This window comes from Phoxinus phoxinus, assembly GCF_949152265.1.
Source record: "Phoxinus phoxinus genome assembly, chromosome: 19".
Classification (NCBI taxonomy): Eukaryota; Metazoa; Chordata; class Actinopteri; order Cypriniformes; family Leuciscidae; genus Phoxinus; species Phoxinus phoxinus.
Genome location: NC_136894.1, coordinates 3,456,923 through 3,482,269, shown reverse-complemented (window position 1 = coordinate 3,482,269; position 25,347 = coordinate 3,456,923). Strand labels below are relative to the sequence as shown.

The 25,347-nt window shown below is 38.9% G+C and overlaps 1 protein-coding gene across 2 annotated transcripts; it reads left to right on the top strand.

Annotated features, from left to right (window-relative positions):
• Positions 1 to 144: 144 nt before the first annotated feature.
• Positions 145 to 17,905, top strand: pdcd6ip (programmed cell death 6 interacting protein). Of its 2 annotated transcripts, none has more exons than XM_079591282.1 (18): positions 145 to 462; positions 3,289 to 3,337; positions 3,455 to 3,524; positions 4,468 to 4,595; positions 4,689 to 4,842; positions 4,921 to 5,021; positions 8,859 to 8,975; positions 9,105 to 9,327; positions 9,451 to 9,574; positions 10,431 to 10,608; positions 11,013 to 11,124; positions 11,348 to 11,517; positions 12,860 to 13,108; positions 14,621 to 14,755; positions 14,839 to 14,933; positions 15,022 to 15,142; positions 15,636 to 15,832; positions 17,133 to 17,905. In XM_079591282.1, the coding sequence occupies exons 1-18, from the start codon at positions 257 to 259 to the stop codon at positions 17,320 to 17,322; spliced, it is 2,619 nt and encodes an 872-aa protein (XP_079447408.1). In that variant the 5' UTR covers positions 145 to 256; the 3' UTR covers positions 17,323 to 17,905. The 2 variants fall into 2 exon arrangements, with proteins under 2 accessions (XP_079447408.1, XP_079447407.1); XM_079591281.1 differs by having other exon boundaries at positions 161 to 462; positions 8,844 to 8,975.
• The last annotated feature ends 7,442 nt before the right edge of the window (positions 17,906 to 25,347 follow it).

Genomic DNA, 25,347 nt, shown 5'->3' with positions numbered 1-25,347 from the left:
TATATTTACAAATGAGTCATCTGTGCAAGAACATGGAAATAATACTTTTCTTACATATTTGGTGACATGGAAAGAATCGTTACCGAATTTATGTAACGATTACACCCGCGAGTGCAGGAAATGCGCATGCGTGACTTTGACAGTACATCTGACGCGATGACGCACTCAAGAGAACCAGGAAGTGCTCTGCCTTTGTTTTTGTCCGTCTGCAGTCTTCTCATTTTCCACTAGAACTGTGTCGTTCCCGCGGGCCTAAATGGCGACTTTTATTTCTGTCCCGTTGAAAAAGTCCTCAGAGGTCGACTTAGCGAAACCGTTGTTGAAATTTGTAACTGCCACGTATCCTCCCGGTGAGGAGCAGGCGGAGTATGCCCGTGCCGTGGATGAGCTCAACAAGCTCCGCAAAAGTGCTCTGGGGAGGCCGCTGGACAAACACGAGAGCTCGCTGGAAATCCTGCTTCGGTGAGAGCCTGACCAGACAACTTCAGGGTGTTCGTTTCTGCTGCCTATGGCGTCGATTGTTAATTGTAATTTACTGAAGTGCTGATTATTTTCAAAAGCTGTGAGTTACATGAAGCTAACGTTAAATTAATCATGTTTTATGTAATGTAATAGCAGAAATAGTTTCGTCAAGAGTTTAGCTAACTGTTAAATGATGACTACCGTTGGTGATTTAGCCTGTAACGTTACCTTATCTGTTTTTATTGGCTTCATATAAATGTTAAACGTCAACTGGTGTTGTTGCTCATGTTGGTAGTATGTTTATTTGTTTTAGTGTTTAGAGTCCACATATGTGTTTAGTATGTGGTTTTCAGTATTTTTCGGGGAAGTTGACATAATGTGGTGTGACATGCTACTCTTTATAAAACCCTACGTATATATATATATATATTACTAATAATAATTGAGAGGCTACCAAGAATATTTGTAATTTTATTTGTCACACCCACTGGACATTAAAAATTAACTAACGTTAGTTATCTCAAAAAAAGTTATTCAAATGGTGTAATTTGTCACCGTTTTATGTTTTTCACCATCTAAAATATGCATTTATCCACTAATATAAATGTCACCCCAAAATCTTAAAGTTTAATATAAAAAGTCTCTGCGTGCGTCAGCTACCTGTGTATCATACGCCACCGGCTTCCTGGTTCTGCGTGACTCAGGTGTGTCACTCGGTCTGACCTCGTCAAACTTTCATTGTAGAATTAATAATACATAATTCGACGCAAATAACTGAAATAAAGAAGAAACTGCGTTTTGAGTTGTTTGTTTTATACTCGCCTAGTTGTTTAAGCGGTAATCTTCAACCTCGAGACTCCATTACGTCATATTTGAAGTGACTGGGGTGGATACAGGTGTGTTAGTGACGTGCAAGTTTTATTTTTATTATAGGAAATGGTCGTTCATGTGTAAAAAAAAAAACAGAGCCAGATTTGCTGCCTCATGCTCAGTTACAGCACATATTTTTTTCCTGTTTAAACCCACTTTTTGTCGGGGTCTATTCTGAAATGTGTATTGCAAATTACCATAATTGGGAAGTTGTCGAAAATAAATAACTTTACTTTTGATTTTATTTGAGTTATCTGAGTACTGTAAGACAAATTTACAATATGTTTAATATGGAAAAATCTCAGTCTTACAGTATAGTTATATAGGTGTCCTTGTTACAGTGTAATTATACATTTGATTTAAGTAATAATAATTAACTACATGTACTTACTATGGGGTTATGATTAGAAATAGGGGTTGGTTTAGTGTTAGTTGCATGTAATTATGCATAATATAGTAATTATTACAGTAACTACATGTAATATGTCTAACAAGGACACTGTAAAATAAAGTGTTACCATATATTTGTTTTATATTTTTTTTTCCAATGGGACATTTTCTATATAATGTAACCTTGCTTTCTGGAATACCCGCCTGGTCTTCATATTAAAGGGTTAGTTCACCCAAAAAACAAAAATACTTCTCACACTCATGTTGTTTCAAACCCGTAAGACCTTCATTCATCTTCAAAACACAAATGTAGATATTTTTGATGAAATCTGAGAGATTTCTGTCCCTCCATTGACAGCTACGCAACTACTACTGATGCTTCAAAAACTTCATGAAGAGATCGTAAAACTAATCCATATTAATTGAACTTATATGAATTAAAACTTTCTAAAAACTTTAAATTAGACTTTATTTATCCAGTCTGTGGTTACGTTCTGCATGCCAATGTGTGTGGTTTAATGTACCGGCTGGGACTGACTAGCGCCATCTGTTATGTGAATGAGCCATGTGTTGCTATAGGAATACGTTTTTTGTTTGCTGCTTTGACTCCATGCTGAATGGTCAAGATGAATGGCCTGCTTTGTAGCTCCTAGTTAGTCTGGTGTTTGGTTTGTGTGATGACACCCTTAAGAGGTATTCCCCGTGAGTGGACAGACATGTTCTTTTTATAGTGCCGAGAGCCAAGGAATTGTAGATATAAAATGGAAGAGAGATGTGAGGAAATGCTCCTATTTCCTTCCATGAAGGAAATGTTATTGTGATAAGTGTCACTAGTTAGTTTCGTAACAATGAGGTTGAGTAACTTTAAGTCAGTTGGTTCTTGTGTTCAGACTGACACGGTCACATGAGAATACTGTCATGGCTAAATTATTCGTGTCATTATGCACTGTTGAAATTAAAACTATTGTTTGAAGTATGTTTGTTTTAACAAGAAAATACAATTTCAGTCTTTCTAATTCAAAAATTGCATGTTTGCATTGTTCAAAGATTCAACCTTTTTGGGAAATTGTGTTGAAATATCTTGGAGAATGTTTGGGATTTGACCTTCCATTTTTCATCAAGGATTTGCCTCATATGAAAGAATGTTAGCTAAAGTGAACGGAAAACATAGAGATGTTGACATATGGGAGAATTTTATTCAGTTGGTTACTTTGAAGGATGACTACACGCTTGAATTGTAACTTGCCTACACTGTTGTGCATAAAGTGTAATTTCTATAATTAGTATTATTATTAATTTATTATTATCTTGATTGTTGTATTTAATTGAAGTTTTTATTGGTTTTCTTTATACATAACAAAATCAAATAAAAAATCTATTTATAAAAATGATTTTTTAAATATTTAATTCAATATTACTTGCTGTTACTTTGCAATTATTTTAGTTTCTACACCTCATTTTTTTCAGTGTAGTTTAAATTCCATCCAAAGAAATGAAAGTGTTTTTCTCCACCATTGACAATTTCTATTTTAACCTTTCTTTTCTCATTGTGTCTCTCCCCTCTAGATATTATGATCAGCTCTGTGCAATCGAACCCAAATTTCCTTTTCCAGAGGTATCACTTATACATTCACAATCACTGACTTTAAAAAAAAAAAAATGTCTATAATTTATTATATTTGAGCATATTTGAGTCATTTGAGCATATTACATAACTAATGTTTTTTTCCAGTTATGTCTGACATTCACGTGGAAAGATGCTTTTGATAAAGGATCACTTTTTGGAGGATCAGTCAAGCTTGGTGAGTATTTTTACGTGATTTCAGAAACATATGCACACAAACAAATGCCAGATGAAAAGAATGTGTTTCGATTGCATGGCAAAAGTGCCTTATAGGTCAATTATTTTCAAGACATTTAAGCTATTGGCAGATTCAGATATCACTTAACAGAAATTGAATATAGTGTTTAAACAATTATATGTTAATGTATTTTTAGAGCATCAATAAATATAATATCTTTATCATTCATATTCAAGGAAAACGAGGACCCATAAGAATAGTGTCAGGCACCTAATCCAGTAAAAAGAAAGGGCAGCACAGCTTTGGATCCCTTATTAACGTAAAAGGCTTATTAATGTTTGCACATAAATAATGTTATCTCCACTACTAACTTGCTCTTTCTTACTACACATGACCCATTGCACACTTTATTTACTATTGCATATTTGCGTACTACATGTTACCTCTCAATTTTCAAATATTAACCTCGTTTCAATATAGAGGGTCCTGGTTTCATTGTGAAATGCTTAGTGCTTTGCTAATGCAATCTAAAAATCCATCAACTTAAAAAACATAAGTTCTCTCTTCCCACTTTGTCAGTAACGCTCTGTTTAGTTCCTGTCTCTATGAAGCCCCTCCTTCTGAAAAGCACAATTTGGTCGGCTGGATTAATGTGTTGTGATTGGTCAACTGCTTTGAGCATGTTTGGGAAATGCCCCGCCCCGTTACCATAACCACCAGTTTCAACACACTACTAACTAACTCAACCAGGCCCCGCCTCTTTATTTAGCGTATGCTTTGGGGCAGGACATATTTAAATGAGGAATATTGTGACGTGTTCGTTCCCGGAAGAAAACTCAAGACTACAATGGAGGCGTTTCAGGGAGTTCAGAAACAGTGACACTGATATAGAAAATAACTCTCTTTGAGTGACTGTGTGGTTTATCCTGTTTGTGTGTTTTAGCATTGGCAAGTGTGGGCTATGAGAAGACGTGTGTGTTGTTCAATGTGGGCGCGCTGGCGAGTCAGATTGCTTCTGAGCAGAATCTCGACAACGACGAGGGACTTAAGACTGCCGCCAAGTTCTACCAGGTTTGAGCTTGACCTTAAATCCTCCAACAACACTGACATTCGAGAGAGAGAGAGAGAAATGTTACGAGCATTCATGTGCATGTCTCTTTTCAGCTGGCGAGTGGTGCGTTTGCTCACATAAAGGACACTGTGCTGTCTGCACTGAATCGAGAGCCCACCATGGACATCTCCCCCGAGACGGTGGGCACGCTCAGCCAGATCATGCTCAGCCAGGCTCAGGAGGTCTTCGTTCTCAAGGCCACTAATGGTGCGTCTGTGTTTATATCTCTGCATTTTTCTGCTTGTAGTTGACACAAATGTAATTGTCCTCTGTTTCATCACACAGATAAGATGAAGGACGCCATCGTCGCTAAACTCGCCAACCAGGCTGCTGATTACTACGGCGACGCTTTTAAGCAATGTCAATACAAAGAGAATCTGCCCAAGGTATGTGCAGCTGCCAATACACACATGACAGACACATGAGTGGTTAAGGTGGTCCACTAGGGGTCACTAGAGACGGTTAGTCGAAGATCCCCACAAACTGCAGTAATCACTGTCTGTGAGGGTGCTCCGATCAGGATCACTGAATGCAGTATCGTCCTATACCGATCACCGAAATAAATAATACTACATGATAAATAGAAGGCTTAAAATAAACCCACAGGGGTTATTTAACTTTAAAGGAATAGTTCACTTAAAAATTTAAATTCTGTCATCATTTACTCTTCAACTGTCAACTTTTACCCTCAAGTTGTTTCAAACCTGTACAGGGCTCCAAACTGTGACTAAAATGGACCAAATATATTTATTTGCGAGTGAAATTTCTGCCAAGGTCGCCATTGGCGACAATACAAATTTACTCCCTTTGATTGTAATATCTGCATCATACGTGCATGTTTTATAACCAGTAGCCTATCGCTTCATTTGTTTTGTTAAAGTCATGAAATGAGACTCTTTGTGTGAACTGACTGAGTGAAAGCGCCAAAATATGAACGGTAAAGCGAATGTCACCTTTCCGCGCCAGAAAAAAAATGTCAAAGCGAAAAATATCGGACTTCTTCAAGCAATCCTCATCTCTGTCAATCACCAGCACGGATGACACACCTGCTGACAAAAAAACAGGCTCCAGCAACTGTTCCAGCACGAGCGCGCTAGAGAATGCCAGAGACACAGGGATTCATCTTTCCGCATCAGTCAATGAACACCGTGTCGAAAGACATTTCAAAACGTCCTGGATTCAGGAGTTTTCTTGGCTGAGGTATGATCACGAGACACAAAACAATGTTTTGTGACTTTTGTTCAAGAGCGGGCAAAGAAATAGCGGGGAAAACAGAGTTCATTACAGGAACTAACCATTTAAAAAAAGAGACCGTGAGAAAACACGGGGACAGTAACAAGCATAAAAATGCTTGTTACTTGATCACATAATGCTTGTTACTTGTTGCTTGATCACATAATCGCAAAGAATGCTCCACAGACTGCACCGTTATTACGTGCAGTTTCTCGTGCATGCGAGCTGCGGGAATTTCATAAGTTCAGAAGTGACATTCAGATCCCAAATAAGCTTTAGATCCCTAATAAGCTTCAGTTCCCAAATAAGCTTCAGTTCCCAGAACATTCACAAGATGAAAATGCTGAAACTGTAAGAAGAGGAGAGACATGCACACAACAGGGTGACTAAAAGTAAGTGCATTATGTGGCTCTTAAAAAAAATTATTTGGCGCCTGTTTTTTTCCCTATAGGAGCCAATGGCTCCCTAATTGATTTTTTTTGTTTGGAGCCCTGCTGTATGAATTTCTTCTGCTGAACGCTAAGGAAGATATTTTGAAGAATGTCAGTAACCAGACAGTTGACTTCCATAGTAGGAAAAAAAAATTACCATGGAAGTCAATGTGGTCCATCAACTCTCTGGTTACTGACATTCCTTCAAAATATCTTCCTTTGCGTTCAGCAGAAGAAATTCATACAGGTTTGAAACAACTTGAGGGTGAGTAAATGATGACAAAATGTTTTTTTTTTAAGTGAACTATTCCTTTAAGTATTAAAATTTGAAAGATAAGAAAGTATCATGAATTGACAACTCTTTATTTATTGGCAAGCAACATGTGCAACATATTCAATTCCCTTTCTTAGAGGAGATTAGGAACAGCTTAGAGCTTAACAAATATAGCTATTCTGTGAAATAATAATAATAATAAACTTTATCAGCAGAAAGTAGTTTAATCCAGTGTAAAACAACACTGTATAGTCTTCACTGTATAAATAAAATATAGATTAAATCTACTAAAGAGCAGAGGGTCATTTTCTCATTGTCTTTTGTTGTTTGACGAACATTAAGGATCACAGAGAGCAGCAGGAATATTAGGCAGCTGTCACTTTAAGACCGAATGCACAGATCCAATATACGGTTACACATGCGATTTATTTCCCAACTGTTTAAGTTCACTGAAAACATAACCGACTGTGAATGCGTTTATGTGAATACTCAACAAATCGGCATATTGTTTTTAACCCTAAGCTCAAAGTTCACCCGTCTCGGAGCGCACGCACAGAAAGCCGCTTGGGGAACAGTATCTCTTTTTTAAAACTCTTTATTATCGAGCACGTCTTGCAGTTTAGCAACAGTAGACTACATTTGACAACAATCCTTGATTTCGCTTATTTGGACATTATGTTTGGGCTTTTAAGGAGGAACGAATGTCGAATGCGGAGAGAAGTGCACTGAAATTGCACCGCTCTAGTTTATTGCTGCCATTGCTGTAGTGTAGGGTGTCTGTCGTTGCGATGACGTTGCAAATGTATTGTCTTTTTCAGAAGTCTGGTAGTAAAGTCAGATGAGACTGGCGAATGTAAAGCAATTTTAGCTGTGCATAGAAAAAGTAATCTGAATTTTATGGAGCCCACCGATCAAATTCTATAAAAGGGTTATCGGCCAATAACGATTGGCGCCCGATCAATCGGAGCACCCTTAACTGTCTGTATGCGTGCGCCTATAGATTTGAGTTGCCTTAAAGGATAATTCCGGTATTTAACACCTTGAGTCTATATTGTAGTTTGTTTTGGATGAACAAGAGTGGTGGACAACATGTTTTTGACAATGGTTCCTCTCTCGAGTTTTTGACTAATAGAATTGGCCATGGACCCATTTAACATTGGAGTCAATGGGCATGTCCGAAAATGTCATTAAAACAACCAATAATGTTCGTTTACAAAACTGTTAAACTCACCGAGTGGTTAGTGGTGTTTGTTGATGATTATAAACAATATATCGTCGCAATATATGATTCCAATCCGTTTATTTTGCTATAGTGGAACTATTTTTTCAGACACTTCACAACCGTGTAACTTCTGCTCAATATTTGAATCTGAAGCGTTAGCACACTCCCGACCACTTGATGGCGATAACCAATGTTTATGTCTCGCGGGACACTCACGGTCACAGTCGAGTTCAACTTCATATTGCACTGGTCAGTGGTCACGTCTTTCAATATTTTCAAGGTTTTGTTTGTTTATTTCGCTTACTCTCCCGGAGCACAGTTGCTCTGCTCGCTAGCCTTATGAGAAACGGAAGCGAGCAAAAAGACTACATCGACCAAATGTAAACAGCCCCCTTTCCGTTTCCGGTAGCGCATTTATATTAACGAGCACTCAGTCCTTCAACAGAATTCAATGGGATTTTACAAAATGACGAATAAAACACGACAGAAACTGTATTTCGCAACACTTTTTGTTTCTGGAACATCAACGAACACCACTAATCACTCGGTGAGTTTAACAGTTTTGTAAACGAACATTATTGGCTGTTTTAATGACATTTTCGGACATGCCCATTGACTCCAATGTTAAATGGGTCCATGGCCAATTCTATTATAGTCAAAAACTCGAGAGAGGAACCATTGTCAAAAAAATGTTGTCCACCACTCTTGTTCATCCAAAACAAACTACAATATAGACTCAAGGTGTTAAATACCGGAATTATCCTTTAATTCCCGTATGACTGCTAGTCACCCCCGCGTACACACAGACACACACACTCCCAAAGCCTCCAGCCTTTGTTTCTTCTCCTACTGATCTGTGAGTGAACGCTGCATGAGCGTTGTGTGAGGATTTGGTTGGGGTTCGCTGAAGGATGCGTGCTGATTTGCTGTTCTGTTTTCTCTTCCTGCGCCCTGTGCTGTGTGTCTGTGCTCGTTTGTGGTTGCCCGTGGTGTTGGTTCGTGGTTGCTGTGGCGTTTGTGATTGCTGTGGTTGCCTTTCCCTGGTCAGTATTTTTATTTCCAGGAAGTGCTTCCAGTCCTCGCCGCCAAGCACTGTATGATGCAGGCCACCGCCGAGCTGCACCAGTCAGCCTTGGCCAATCAGAAGAAAAAGTTCGGAGAGGAGATTGCTCGGCTGCAGGTGTGTTAGTCTGTGTTGATTGATTTATTCCATTTTTAGATTATTTTTTAAGTTGATTGCCATGAATATAGCGTTTTGAGCTTCATTAATTGGACGTTGATGTTGAGGTTTCTCATGCGTGTCTTGCAGCACGCCACAGAGCTGGTGAAGACTGCAGCTTCCAGATACGACGAGTATGTTAACGTAAAGGATCTGTCAGACAAGATCAGTCGTGCACTCACGGCTGCTAAGAAGGACAACGACTTCATTTACCATGACCGTGTGCCGGAGGTCAAAGACCTGGAGCACATTGGCAAAGCATCTCTGGTCAAAGCAACTGCAGTGCAGATTCCACTCAGCCAGAAGTTCACAGGTCAGAACGATGCCAAACATGACATTCAGTTGACCTTCAACCTTCAATCTTTGTTTAGATTTTTTTTTGGCCGTATTATTTCTTTAAATCCAATGAAATGCAAATAATGCACTTTTTGTTTAGATGTGTTTGAGAAGATGGTGCCGATGGCAGTTCAGCAGTCTGTGAGTGCAGCCAATTCCAGGAAGGCTGACACAGTCAACAGACTGATCGGCAGCATGAGAGAAGCAACAAATCTCTGCAATGGGTCAGTGTTTGTGCATTTATTTGCTCTTACATGAGTCAATTTAAACTCCATTAAAAGTCCATTAACATGTAGATTTAGAACTATTCAGCGATGTAAGCTTGTATAAAACTTAAATATAAAATAGGTAATTTGGTGGACATCTGTGATATGTTGGGGGGGTGGGAGGATATGGAGGGGGGGGGGGGGGGTCATGCAGTGTTCTGCCAAAATAAAAGTTATTTGTTTAACTGCAAACTAATTAAAGGGGTCTTCTTGACATGGATTTTATAATTATTTTAATGTTTCTTGAGGTTCACGTATAATGTAAATCAAGTTTTTTGCACACAAGAGAACATATTATTATGTATGCATATTATATAACAAACTATTGTTGTTTTAATAAATAATTAAAATTGTTAAAACTATTAACTCTGTCCAAAATTATCAGGCTTGTCAGTAAACAGCCACTATTATGATTCGCTAACATTGCATAGGAAACAGATTTCATGTTTTGAAAACATTATCCTTAACATTAATATTTAGCAATTTTGAATGGGTTCAATAAAAACTACAGTGTGAATGTGGCCTGAGACAAGTGAATTAGAGAGGTTTTTTATTCTGTTAAAACTATAAATAGTCAAGGGTGAGTTCTCTATATCCTCATGCTAAAATCGACATTTTAAAGCTGATATTTTAAAGGTCTTCTTCCCGCATCTTTGTCATCTTTTCACCCAAGATGAGTCTGCATCTTGTATAATGCACATAATGCCGTATAAATGTTTATCACATTACTCATTTTCATACACATTTAGACAGTGTTTTGGGTGTATTATTAAGGGTTTTAGAGGTAAATGATTGGTTGTTGTTGATCTGTTAGGGTGTTGGCGTCTTTGAATCTGCCGGCTGCACTAGAAGATCTGTCAGGAGACGCCGTCCCTCAGTCCATCCTGGAGAAGAGTCGTGCTGTTATTCAGCAAGGAGGCCTGCAGAGCATCGAGCAGCTGATTCGAGATCTCCCTGAACTTCTGCAGAGGAACCGTGAGATCCTGGATGAGGTGATGCACACATTCACCATTTGTTTCATGACCTTTTATAAGTTTTTTATAAGATCCTAGACATTTGAGGCGACTAGTAAAAGTTCTGTTTTTGCTTCTTCTTTTTTTATATATGTTATTTAATACCTATTAACATTTTCAGTATAACAATTTGAGTGAAAATTACTAAAGAGAATCTTGTGCTTCGATGAAAGCAAAAACCCCAGACCATCTGTACAAAAGAGTTGACATAATCAGTGTCACAAATTTGTCATGTGACCTGCAAATATCACAGAATAATTTCTTTGAAATTGGTCTTAGACTCTTGAACTAAGAGTATGTGTATGGATGACACCATCTGACTGTATGTACATGCACTTCATGCCAATTTGTTTCATGAACAAAAATGTGTGTTGGTGTTACAGTCCTTGAAGATATTAGATGATGAGGAAACGACAGACAATGAACTCAGAGCCAAATTCAATCAGCGCTGGAACAGAACTCCCTCTGGAGATCTGTATAAATCACTCAGAGCAGGTACATGCACGCTTCCACCCCATTTATGCATTTAGCAGATGCTTTTACCAAATGAGTCTTACAGTGCATTCTAGGTAAACACATTATCAGTTTGAATGTTTCCTGCTCATGACTTTGGTGTTGCTAGTGTCATCATGCTCTACCAGTTGAGCTACAGGAACCCCTCGCTTTGCTCATGATTGTTTTCTCTATCTCTCTCTCTCTATCTCTTTATCCCGTGCAGAGGGAAATAATTTTTGCAGTATACTGGACAAGGCAGTGCAGGCTGATCAGGTGGTGAAAGGGCGTTACAATGAACATTGTGGGATGATTGCTTTGCTCTGCAAGCCAGAGAATGAGATCAGTGCTGCAATACCGTCTGCCAACCCTGCCAAGACTCTGCAGGGCAGTGAGGTGAGCTCAGTGCCATTATCATTAATTAAAACAGTTTTTTTAATTGATATAAAAAACTAAGTAGTTGATAAAAGCTTAAAGTTAGAAAATTTAATGAAAATTATAAATGTTTTGCTTTGGGAACTAACTGAAATAAATATAAGTTATGGTACAATTCTATACTATAGGTTAAAGGATTAGTTCACTTTAAAAAAAAAATTTGCTGATAATTTACTCACCCCCATGTCATCCAAGATGTCCATGTCTTTCTTTCTTCAGTCGAAAAGAAATGAAGGTTTTTGATGAAAACACTTCTCCATATAATGGACGTCAATGGGCCCCAAACGGTTCAAGGTCCAGATGACAGTGTCAGTGCCGCTTCAAAGGGCTTTAAACGACACCAGACGATGAATACGGGTCTTATCTAGCGAAATGTTCGGTCATTTCAAAAATAAATAAAGTTTACGTTTTAAAAGCACAAACGCTCGCCTTGCTCTGTTCTGTGATGCGCGTTCGTGACGTCATAATAATACGCAATTACGTTGAAAAGGTCACGCTTGACGTAACGAGTCAGTGTTTACAAATGTGAGGAAGGAGGACCATCTACACATATTCAAATGTCTTTGTGTCAGTTTATCGTTTAAAATGCCCATTTCGTGTGCGTATCCTGGGTGTTGTAATATTAAAAAGCCTAAAAGAAAATTTTCGTCAGGACAGAAATTTGTGACTTTTCATAGAAGCGTGACCTTTCCAACGTAATTGCGTATTACTATGACGTCACGAACGCGCATTGCAGAACAGAGCAAGGCGAGCGTTTGTGCTTATAAAACTTTTACTTTTTTATTTATTTTTGAAATGACTGATCGTTTCGCTAGATAAGACCCTTATTCATCGTCTGGTGTCGTCTAAAGCCCTTTGAAGCGGCACTGACACTGTCATCTGGACCTTGAACCGTTTGGGGCCCATTGACGTCCATATTATGGAGAAATGTTTTCATCAAAAACCTTAATTTCTTTTCAACTGAAGAAAGAAAGACATGGACATCTTGGATGACATGAGGGTGAGTAAATTATCAGCAAAAGTTTTTTTTAAAGTGAACTAATCCTTTAAGGTATGTGTATATATATATGTATATGTATCACTATATTCGATAACAGCACAGAGAAACTTTAAAGAGCTTGAACATTTAAAGAGGCAGAGCACAAAACTGCAGCGCGCTTTGAATAAACAGAACGCTGGTGTGGACACTAATATAGTTATGGTTCTAGTTATATTTATGGTTAGCGTTCCTGGTGTGAACGGGCCTTAACCCAGACCAAACCCCAATGCTATCCTTCAGTCCAGGCTTGTCTCTTCTGTGCAGGTGGTGAACGTGCTGAGAGCTCAGCTGGCACAGCTGGATGAGGTGAAGAGGGAACGGGAAGTTCTGGAGGGAGAGGTGAAGGCGGTGACCTTTGACCTGACAACAAAGTTCCTTACCGCCCTCGCTCAAGATGGTGCCATTAACGAGGAGGCCATGACCACCAGTGAGCTGGACACTCGCTACGGCTCTCACACACAACGTGTTCAGCAGAATTTACGCAGACAGGAGGAACTGCTGTCACAGATACAGGTGCACTCATACACTCACGCATGACAAATCAGACCAGCAAAGGCTCTGTAATGAAAATGAGTGCACCATTCACTCCTGATACAGTCTGTGAAAACAAATTTCCTCTGTCGAGGACAATAATGATTGACTATGAATCATTCAACTTAAAGTGCCCCTTTATGCTTTTTCAGATATTCCTTTCATTTAGTGTGTAATATAGCGGTTTGTGAATGTAAAAGGCCTGCGAAGTTTCAAAAATCGAAGTACACGACAAATGGAGTAATAGGGCCCTATCTTACACCCGGCGCAATGCAGCGCCAAGCGCGACGCAAGTGTTTTTGCTAGTTTCAGTCCGACGCAGTTTTCATTTTCTCATCCTGCGCCACGTTGTTTAAATAGCAAATGCATTTGGCAACAGAAAATAGACTGCGCCATTGACCAACTGATACCTGGTCTAAAGTCAATGGTGCAATATTTTTTTTGTTATTTAAAGAGCGCGTTAGTAATGTGGGCCTATAGGCGGGTCCACAGCGTGCGTACACTCTGCTTATTAAACACACAGGAGCAGCAGCACACAAACATGCCAAATATTTAAAATACATTTTTCATTTTTAAATAAAGGATTACGATGTAAAATATTATTATTGTGTACATAAAGATATGGAGGAATCCGGCTTGTCCCGTAGATGGTCTGTTTTGCGCACTTTTACCTCGCGCTCGAGCAGATCCGTTTGCGCTCTGAAGAAGCGTTCGGTCTTTCCACTATCAAATTCCGTCATGTAAATAGCGAATCCGCCATGGCGCGAGCGCAACTGCCATTTAAATGGAATGGGAGATGAGACTCTGATTGGTTTAACGCACATAAATCCCAAAACACACCCATTACTCATTAAGAGAATAGGGACAACCCTTTAAGACCACGACCATTTTCCCCGTCGTTAAACTAGCAAAAGTGGATTTGGACGCGCCCTGAGTGCACCTGCGCTTTAGACCATACGCTTAGATTGTTAAAATAGGGCCCATAGTCTGCCAAAAGAAAGAACCGATTCTGAACGGCCTAAAACTAATTGTCAGTAATTTCCAGCTTATGGTCTTCAATGGCTGCCTGCGAGTAACGTCTTCTTTGACCCGCACTTATACACTGTAGTTGTAACAGGCCTAGAAGAGCTTGGTTCCTTTGTGATCTTGAGAAGACGCTGTTTTCTGCACTGAGAATCCACTTTCAAAGGATGAAAACATGTGCTCGAATTTATACAGTAAAACCAACATCATCATTACTGTTCGTATCACTGTGTTTACAAGCACTGAAGAAGTATCTGACCAATCATAGCTGATTAGGCTCTCATCAAGATGATGCAATGTATATTATGAGAAAATAGTTTTTGTCCTTGGATGCATGTAAACCTAATGTAGGAGACTCCAAAACAAAGCATAATAGGTGCACTTTAAATGAACATGTAATGTAATAGTTGCTGCTGCTGTAACTATGGTGAGTTCTTTTTCATTTTTAAATTGCTTTCCCGCTCGTCTCAGGTGTCTCACCAGGAGTTTTCAGCATTGAAGCAATCCAACTCTGAGGCTAATAGCAGAGAGGAGGTGTTAAAGAAGCTTGCTGCGGCCCATGATAGCTACATCGAGATCAGCTCCAATATCAAAGAGGGCACTAAAGTAACTATTGCATGCACTAATATTAGTTCTGTACACATGCTCAATCTGTACGATGTCACTCAGCTGTCTCGGTCTTCTTTCAGTTCTACAATGATCTGACAGAAATCCTGCTGAAGTTTCAAAATAAGTGCAGCGACATTGTCTTCGCTCGCAAAACTGAGAGGGATGAACTGCTCAAGTATGTCACACTAACAAATCATCAAGGTCTTGCTTCTTATTGAAGGACTGTGATTGGCTAATACTCTATGACTGTGTTTGATTGACAGGGAGCTGCAGCAGAGCATCGCTCGTGAGCCGAGCGCTCCTTCATTCAACGTCCCATCATACCAGTCCAACACCCCTGCTCCTGCGCCCGGAGGCCCAACCCCTGCACCCAGGACCATGTTTGTGAGTTCCCAGCCCAAAGTATACTCCGGTTTCTACACGCATGCAAGAACGACGCGAATTTCCCCAGATTTTTCTAACCACGTGTGCAAAGTATGCGCATGCGCTTTGAGTTTGCACCAGTTAGTTTGTCCACAGTGTGGCAACACTGGCCCAGGTCGTTGTTTTACAGTCGGAAAAGAACAAGAACAACAAAAAACTACTGAAGACTGATAATAGACACCCAAATTGGACAAGCACTTGTGTGAAGGGATTAAAAGATTGCCGCAAATCTAGTTTAAACAAGTACAAAGACATTTTTATCTCTCATAACTTTAAGAGAGAAAAATCACAGACACTAGATAAGGATGAATCTTTCTAGCGCACATGTTGAGAGCCTGTGTTTGCGCATGCTATAAAATGGAGTATACTTTGAAAGGCTGTGCGTGTGCGTTTGTCTGGATCCGCACGCTAATGTACGCATAAGAAAATAATCTTATTTGTATTTCTGTCCCAGAACCCTCAGCAGCCTCAGGCTAAGCCCCAGCCCCCAGCGAGACCACCGCCCCCTAGCATCCCTCCTCAGGCCGCCAGCACTTCAGCTCCAGTCAGTTCTCCGATGGGTCCCGTCGGCACTAATCCTCCTCCTGTTGCACCCACTGGACCCTCACAGGCTCAAGGACCACCCTACCCCAATTATCAAGGCTACCCAGGGTAAATAAAGGCATCCTCAAGTACATGTATGCCACAGAAACCTAGTGAGCTCCCCATAGACACACTCCCAGTGCCAAAAGGTAGTTCTGAAGTACCTTATTCAGGCCAGAAACTAAGGCTGCATCTGAATAAGCATACTTCTCTACTGCAGTAGCGACCTTTACTATGTTTCACTTGAAAACAGAAAGGTCCTCCACTTGCTCACAAAATATGTTATTCTCTTTCTCACACTTTTACATTTAATAATTTAGCAGATGCTTTTATCCAAAGCGACTTATACAGGTGAAACTCAAAAAATCTGAATATGGTGCAAAAGTTCATTTATTTCAGTAATTCAACTTAAAAGGTGAAACTAATATATTATATAGACTCATTACATGCAAAGTGAGATATTTCAAGCCTTTATTTGTTATAATTTTGATGATTATGGCTTACATCTTATTATAATTTTGAATTTGGGGTTTTCATAAGCTTTATGCCATAATCATCACAATTATAACAAAGGCTTGAAATATCTCACTTTGCATGTAATGAGTCTATATAATATATTAGTTTCACCTTTTAAGTTGAATTACTGAAATAAAATACTTTTGCACCATATTCTGATTTTTGGAGTTTCACCTGTACATGAGGAGAGCAATAAGAAGCAGTTAAACTAACAATAGGACAACAATATGCAAGTGCTGTGAGGCTTCACAGTTTAGTCTAAGGGAGTATACTTTAAAAAAAGTTGTATTATAGATATAGAAGAGAAGAGAAAGTGTTAGTATTAATGGATCATACATTCTTTTACATTTTACGTTCTGAAATTTGCATTTGTGCGTTTCTCCATTTCATCAGCACTAGCATGCACCAAACTTAACAGTTTTATTCCTGTCTATATTCTGAAGGTTTTTGCCAGAGAGGGGTTTGTTCATCTATTTATTCAACATTTTATTTCTGGCTGTTTACAGTATTTTTTGATTTATGAATTGATAGAAGTGAAAATCCCTCAGTAAAAAACATTAATATGTCAATAGAATGAAGAGTTTTGAACCTGGCTCTAGATTTCTGTTGTGGAAATCTATGCATATTTAATCATTTGCATATTCAAACATAACATTTCAGAAAACATGTAATAAAAATAGATGTCTTAATGTACCGAGATAAATTAACTTGGTAAATATGGTTATATCTATTAGTTCAATTTAAAAGTTAAATTTCAGCAGTAAGAAAGCTGATCAGGGTTTGGAACAGTGTTCATATGTGCAGATATTAGACCGGCTTGAAACATGATGTTGTTATTTTCCCTCTCTTTCAGGTTTCCAGGTTACCAGATGCCAATGGCCTATAACCCCTATGCATACGGGCAGTTTAATATGCCCAATATGCCCTACATGCCCTATCAAGCCCAGGGGCAGGCTGGGTACCCCGGAGCCCCTCCTACACAACAGCCCTACCCTTACCCTCAACAACCCCCACAGCAACAGCCCTATTACCCCCAACAGTAGAGCGCTTTAACCCCACTACTACAGCCACACTCACTCCCTCTCACTGCTCTTAACTATTAACACTCCTGCACTCACACGCTCTGCTATTAACATCCGGCATGATCTGGGCGGGGCTTAGAACACAGGCCACGCCCCCTCTCTGTGGGTGGACTTTCAAGGCCAGGGTTGTGCTGGTCGAGGGAAGATCTGATCTCTCTCTCTCTTTCTCTCTCTTTCTCTCTCTCTCTCTCTCTTTCTCTCTCTCTCTCTCTCTTTCTCTCTCTCTCTCTCTCTCTCTCTGTCTTGCCCTCTAGCCCAAAGTGAAGCTGCTGGCTGCCTGCCACTGCTAATATCTTATTTTTGTAATGAATACTGACATATAATCTAATGCAAGAGCTGTTGATTTCTTTCCTTGATGATGATGATCATTTAATTGCTGGGAGAAAGACGTGGTCTTACTGTAACCCTTGTTATACCTCCTTCTGTTCAGTCTACAATCATCGCCTGGGGAAAAGAACAGTTACACAGACTAGAGAATGGATTTGTCACTAAAAATAATTCGTTTTTGTGTTTCTATTGTTTTCATGTGATTAAAATCGATGATATTAAAGGCTGTGTTTTTATTTCCTCTCTGTCTAAAGCGGTGGGCGTGCATTTTTGGGTCATTGTCAGCATTGTTTTGTGATCGTCCAGCGCCAGATCCAACAGCTGAGCAGATTGAGTTCAGATTAACAGGCTGGGTTACGAGTCGGAGTGTCACCACACATGAATTCAAGTGTGTTGTTCGATTATTATTCCCATGCTATTTTTGTCTTGAAAGAGCCTGAACCAACTGTCTCCATGGATACAGAGGGAGGAGGATGGGGGTTTTGGGGGGGGGTTGTAGACAGATGAATGTTTATGGAGGTATCAGAGTGTTATGATTATATAAGTCTGTTTCCTTCGCCCATAGCACAGACTGATAGTGCTTGAGCTGTGCATTGTTGTTTTTACAGTCTTATGTCTTCAACACTGCATTCTCGGGCGATGAATGATTTCAATGTGTGGTGTAAACGAGAATACATCACTGATCACATACAGTCAAAAACTTTATGAGCTGTAAATGTCGTTTTAAAATTTGATAATGTAATTAAGTACACTGGCGTCATTCCTCCTCAGCTGTTGCCTCTCAGATGCCCTTCATATCCGGAAGTGCTCGTGCATTACAGTCTGGAGTGATAATATGATTTCCTTATTTGTTTCAATCCCTAATCAAAAGCTCTCATTTTGATCTTATTTTATATGATCTTAGTTTCATTTGTAATGTCCATTTTAATTCGATATGAAAGTAATTCTCTCTCACCTAATGCTGTAAATTATACAGTGAACCTTCCAACTTATATATATTAAAATTGATGTCCAGCCTAAGAAAATGGACATCACCCTTTATTCAAATATTATTATGTACGCATATTGGATATGCTTGGAGTCAATAGGGTGTGTGTGTGTGTGTGTGTGTGTGTGTGTGTGTGAGATTCTGCAATGAAAATTGTGCCGACACAATTTTTGTCCAAGTCTCCTCATACAAAGAAATTATGAACACATGCACACACACAAAAACGAGAATTTATTAATTTTTTATTAATAAAAAATATTAATAACTGATTACGTTGTAGTTTATGCTTGTTCCTGAGAGCTTTTTGTTTTCCTATGAATTTTGTTTTTCAGGGAAAAAATAAAATCTGTAACTGTAGTTTGCCTTTTCTTATTTGCCAAATAATTGTGTCAGATATAAATACCATAACCAAGTTTAGTGTTTTGTTTTTCCTTCATATTTTAAATGTAGGTTTTTTTTCATATTTTGATGGTTTAACCAAACTTGTTGGGTCAATAAAAACAATAGACAGTGTAGCTGTTATTAGAACAATGTGTACAAAAATTACCATAAAATTCCAAACTCATAAACACTTAATTTGTAAACTTCCACGAGCATTGAGATCCAGTAAAATTATGGGTTCATAATAGTTTGTGGATCAGAGCACACTGGTTGTGATGTATGTTTCTGACTATTGCGGCTACTATTGTATATCAAATTAAATTCGGACTGCAAACTCATGTAAAACTTATTTTGCCTTTAGAGCAGATTAATAAATGCTGAACGAGCCAAAAGCGTTTGCTTTCAGCTGTGGTGAAATAATGATTGATCGAGGAACTTTAGAAACTGAGATATCGTTCAAATAAGGATGGTGATTAATCAGCAAAAAAAAAAAATCTTTCCCATTTATATTACTTTTAAAGTTTTTACTCCTCCATTCAGCATGCATTTCTTGTTAGTCAGATTAACATCGCGTCTGTTGTGTTTACATATATTTGAAGGAGACAGAAATAACTTAAGATGGATCATGGCTATTCATTGTATTCATGATCAACCTGCTGAAAGCTCACTTCCCGTTAATGCTTCATTTCCCAAACTCTTTTGAGCCAATCAAGCGCTGACAAAAAGCAGGTGTGAGATTCTCCCTGCGAGTGTTTACCGTAAGAGACATGTTATATGGCGACGACGAGAGATTTATTGAGCGAGACAGGTGTGTGTACATAGGTATATAAATATCAGTGTGTTTAGAAGAGTCGACAGTAGCTGCATTGTTGACATACTGCCATCTTCTGACCTTTGACCTTTGGAGATGAATCCATCGCTGTTGACGCAATTGAAAGTGTCATTAGAGAAAGCTGAGAGGGCGAGAGGTGTGTGTGTGTGTGTGTGTGTGTGTGTGTGTGTGTGTGTGTGTGTGTGTGTGTGTGTGTGTGTGTGTGTGTGTGTGTGTGTGTTCCATGTTAAGTAAGACAGAATGCTTTGAAGAGCCTCGGCATTGATTGACTCATACTGTAGACATAGCGGGACATTATGAACAAGTGTGTGATGACCCTTCTTTCCCAGCAGGTGCACGTCAGGACATCTCATCCTCACGAGATTCCTGTGCACTCAATATGGCAGAGTTATTCAACATCTATGTTTATGTAATATAATAGCTCATAGAAAGCAGAACTTCATTTAAGGACTGTTCTACAGTGCCGGAATATTTGCAGAATTATTCAGACAGTTTTTGCATCCTTGGATCTTAATCGAGGGTCTTCAACAGGGGGTCCAGGAATTATTATTTAAATTTTTTTGTGTGTGTAAAAATCCACACCTAGCTGTGCAATAAACGATTCGCATTGGGTGGTTCTTTGCTTCCACGTTGTGCATTAAAATCACTCAATGCACAGCTCTCTGTGGATTATTCCTCACGTAAAATTGCAATGTGACGTCGAAGTGACGTCTTTATGTCATTTTTGGATGTCCAATTTCGGTCCACTGATGGGGTTGTTTTGTAACGCCAGACGACGTATTTTTTCAACGTCTACCGCACATCTAATGTTGACATCTGTGGGATCTCCGTTTAAGAGTTATTTATAATCCAAATGTGGTCGGTTGTGGACGTCTTTTCAACATAAAATTTAGACTAATTTCAGACGTCATTTTTATATATACTTATAACTTCTATAACTGTAGTCCCATGTTTCAAAAGGGTGGCGGACATGTTTTCTGTATGTATTTACATTTATGCATTTGGCAAACGCTTTTATCCAAAGTGGCTTACACTGCATTACATATTTACATTCCTATCAGTTCTTGCTGATCAAACCCATGATCTTGGCGTTGCAAGCACTGACGCTAATCTTTGAGCTGCAGGAAAGCTGTATTACAGTTTTTTACAGTCGCTAGGACACATTTCTCAATACTTAGGTCACTTTTTCAAAACTCTTCACACAGTGAGCAGAAGTATATGTGGGCTAAACTGTGAATCATTTATCATCACTACATCTTTCAAATTACATTAATTATTTTCTCACTTCGACATAACAACTGTGTACCTACAGGCCAATCTGCACATTACACACTGATTTAAAAACTGTTAAACTTAAGTTCAAAACAATAACATAATACAAAACTAAATAAGACAGCAATTTTCTACATTTTTTACAGTAATATTGTAATGAAATATATTTAGAATCTAAAAACTAAATAATATAAAAACAATTGGACCAACCACAGCTGATTCCTTAGTGTGTTTTAGGTTATTGTTTTGTGGGTGATAAAGTGTGTTTGTTGGCTGTCCACCTTTGCTAGTGTTCTGGAAGAATGTGTTGATCTGAGACATGTATGAAGTGATCTGAGACATGAAGTGATTTGAGACATGTGTGAAGTGATTTGAGACATGTATGAAGTGATTTGAGACATGTATGAAGTGATCTGAGACATGTATGAAGTGATTGGAGACATGTATGAAGTGATCTGAGACATGTATGAAGTGATTTGAGACATGTATGAAGTGATCTGAGACATGTATGAAGTGATCTGAGACTTGTATGAAGTGATTTGAGACATGTATGAAGTGATTTGAGACATGTGTGAAGTGATCTGAGACATGTGTGAAGTGATCTGAGACACGTATGAAGTGATCTGAGACATGTATGAAGTGATTTGAGACATGTATGAAGTGATCTGAGACATGTATGAAGGGATTTGAGACATGTATGAAGTGATTTGAGACATGTATGAAGTGATTTGAGACATGTGTGAAGTGATCTGAGACATGTATGAAGTGATTTGAGACGTGTGAAGTGATCTGAGACGTGTATGAAGTGATCTGAGACATGTGTGAAGTGATCTGAGACTTGTATGAAGTGATTTGAGACATGTATGAAGTGATCTGAGACGTATGAAGTGATTTGAGACATGTATGAAGTGATCTGAGACATGTATGAAGTGATCTGAGACGTATGAAGTGATTTGAGACATGTATGAAGTGATCTGAGACACGTATGAAGTGATTTGAGACACGTATGAAGTGATCTGAGACATGTATGAAGTGATCTGAGACATGTATGAAGTGATTTGAGACACGTGTGAAGTGATCTGAGACATGTATGAAGTGATCTGAGACATGAAGTGATTTGAGACATGTATGAAGTGATCTGAGACATGTATGAAGTGATCTGAGACATGTATGAAGTGATCTGAGACATGTATGAAGTGATCTGAGACATGAAGTGATTTGAGACATGTATGAAGTGATTTGAGACATGTATGAAGTGATTTGAGACATGTATGAAGTGATCTGAGACATGAAGTGATTTGAGACATGTATGAAGTGATCTGAGACATGAAGTGATCTGAGACATGTATGAAGTGATCTGAGACATGTATGAAGTGATCTGGGACATGTATGAAGTGATCTGAGACATGTGTGAAGTGATCTGAGACATGTATGAAGTGATCTGGGACATGTATGAAGTGATCTGAGACATGTATGAAGTGATCTGAGACATGTATGAAGTGATCTGAGACATGAAGTGATTTGAGACATGTATGAAGTGATTTGAGACATGTATGAAGTGATCTGAGACATGTATGGAGTGATCTGAGACATGTATGAAGTGATTTGAGACATGTATGAAGTGATCTGAGACATGTATGAAGTGATCTGAGACATGTATGAAGTGATCTGAGACATGTATGAAGTGATCTGAGACATGTATGGAGTGATTTGAGACATGTATGAAGTGATTTGAGACATGTATGAAGTGATCTGAGACATGTATGAAGTGATTTGAGACATGTATGAAGTGATCTGAGACATGTGTGAAGTGATCTGAGACATGTATGAAGTGATTTGAGACATGTGTGAAATGATCTGAGACATGTGTGAAGTGATTTGAGACATGTATGAAGTGATTTGAGACATGTGTGAAGTGATTTGAGACTTGTATGAAGTGATTTGAGACATGTATGAAGTGATCTGAGACGTATGAAGTGATTTGAGACATGTGTGAAGTGATCTGAGACATGTGTGAAGTGATCTGAGACATGTGTGAAGTGATCTGAGACATGTATGAAGTGATCTGAGACATGTATGAAGTGATCTGAGACGTATGAAGTGATCTGAGACATGTGTGAAGTGATCTGAGACACGTATGAAGTGATTTGAGACATGTGTGAAGTGATCTGAGACATGTGTGAAGTGATCTGAGACATGTGTGAAGTGATTTGAGACATGTGTGAAGTGATTTGAGACACGTGTGAAGTGATCTGAGACGTGTGAAGTGATCTGAGACATGTGTGAAGTGATGTGAGACATGTGTGAAGTGATTTGAGACATGTATGAAGTGATTTGAGACATGTATGAAGTGATCTGAGACATGTGTGAAGTGATGTGAGACATGTGTGAAGTGATTTGAGACATGTATGAAGTGATTTGAGACACGTGTGAAGTGATTTGAGACATGTATGAAGTGATCTGAGACGTGTGAAGTGATGTGAGACATGTGTGAAGTGATTTGAGACACGTGTGAAGTGATTTGAGACACGTGTGAAGTGATTTGAGACATGTGTGAAGTGATTTGAGACACGTGTGAAGTGATCTGAGACATGTGTGAAGTGATCTGAGACGTGTGAAGTGATCTGAGACATGTGTGAAGTGATGTGAGACGTGTGAAGTGATTTGAGACATGTATGAAGTGATTTGAGACATGTGTGAAGTGATTTGAGACTTGTATGAAGTGATTTGAGACATGTATGAAGTGATCTGAGACGTATGAAGTGATTTGAGACATGTATGAAGTGATCTGAGACATGTGTGAAGTGATTTGAGACATGTATGAAGTGATTTGAGACATGTGTGAAGTGATTTGAGACTTGTATGAAGTGATTTGAGACATGTATGAAGTGATCTGAGACGTATGAAGTGATCTGAGACATGTGTGAAGTGATCTGAGACATGTGTGAAGTGATCTGAGACATGTGTGAAGTGATGTGAGACATGTGTGAAGTGATTTGAGACACGTGTGAAGTGATCTGAGACGTGTGAAGTGATCTGAGACATGTGTGAAGTGATGTGAGACATGTATGAAGTGATTTGAGACATGTATGAAGTGATTTGAGACATGTATGAAGTGATTTGAGACATGTATGAAGTGATCTGAGACATGTATGAAGTGATTTGAGACACGTGTGAAGTGATCTGAGACATGTATGAAGTGATCTGAGACATGTATGAAGTGATCTGAGACATGTAGTGATTTGAGACATGTGTGAAGTGATTTGAGACATGTAGTGATCTGAGACATGTGTGAAGTGATCTGAGACATGTATGAAGTGATTTGAGACATGTATGAAGTGATTTGAGACATGTATGAAGTGATCTGAGACATGTATGAAGTGATTTGAGACACGTGTGAAGTGATCTGAGACATGTATGAAGTGATCTGAGACATGAAGTGATTTGAGACATGTATGAAGTGATCTGAGACATGTATGAAGTGATCTGAGACATGAAGTGATTTGAGACATGTATGAAGTGATCTGAGACATGTATGAAGTGATTTGAGACACGTGTGAAGTGATCTGAGACATGTATGAAGTGATTTGAGACGTGTATGAAGTGATCTGAAACATGTGTGAAGTGATTTGAGACACGTGTGAAGTGATCTGAGACATGTATGAAGTGATCTGAGACATGTGTGAAGTGATCTGAGACATGTATGAAGTGATCTGAGACATGTATGAAGTGATCTGAGACATGTATGAAGTGATCTGAGACATGTATGAAGTGATCTGAGACATGTATGAAGTGATCTGAGACATGTATGAAGTGATTTGAGACATGTGTGAAGTGATCTGAGACGTGTATGAAGTGATCTGAGACATGTGTGAAGTGATTTGAGACACGTGTGAAGTGATCTGAGACATGTGTGAAGTGATTTGAGACATGTATGAAGTGATCTGAGACATGTATGAAGTGATCTGAGACATGTGTGAAGTGATTGGAGACATGTATGAAGTGATCTGAGACATGTGTGAAGTGATTGGAGACATGTATGAAGTGATCTGAGACATGTGTGAAGTGATCTGAGACATGTCTGAAGTGATCTGAGACATGTATGAAGTGATTTGAGACACGTGTGAAGTGATCTGAGACATGTATGAAGTGATCTGAGACATGTGTGAAGTGATTTGAGACATGT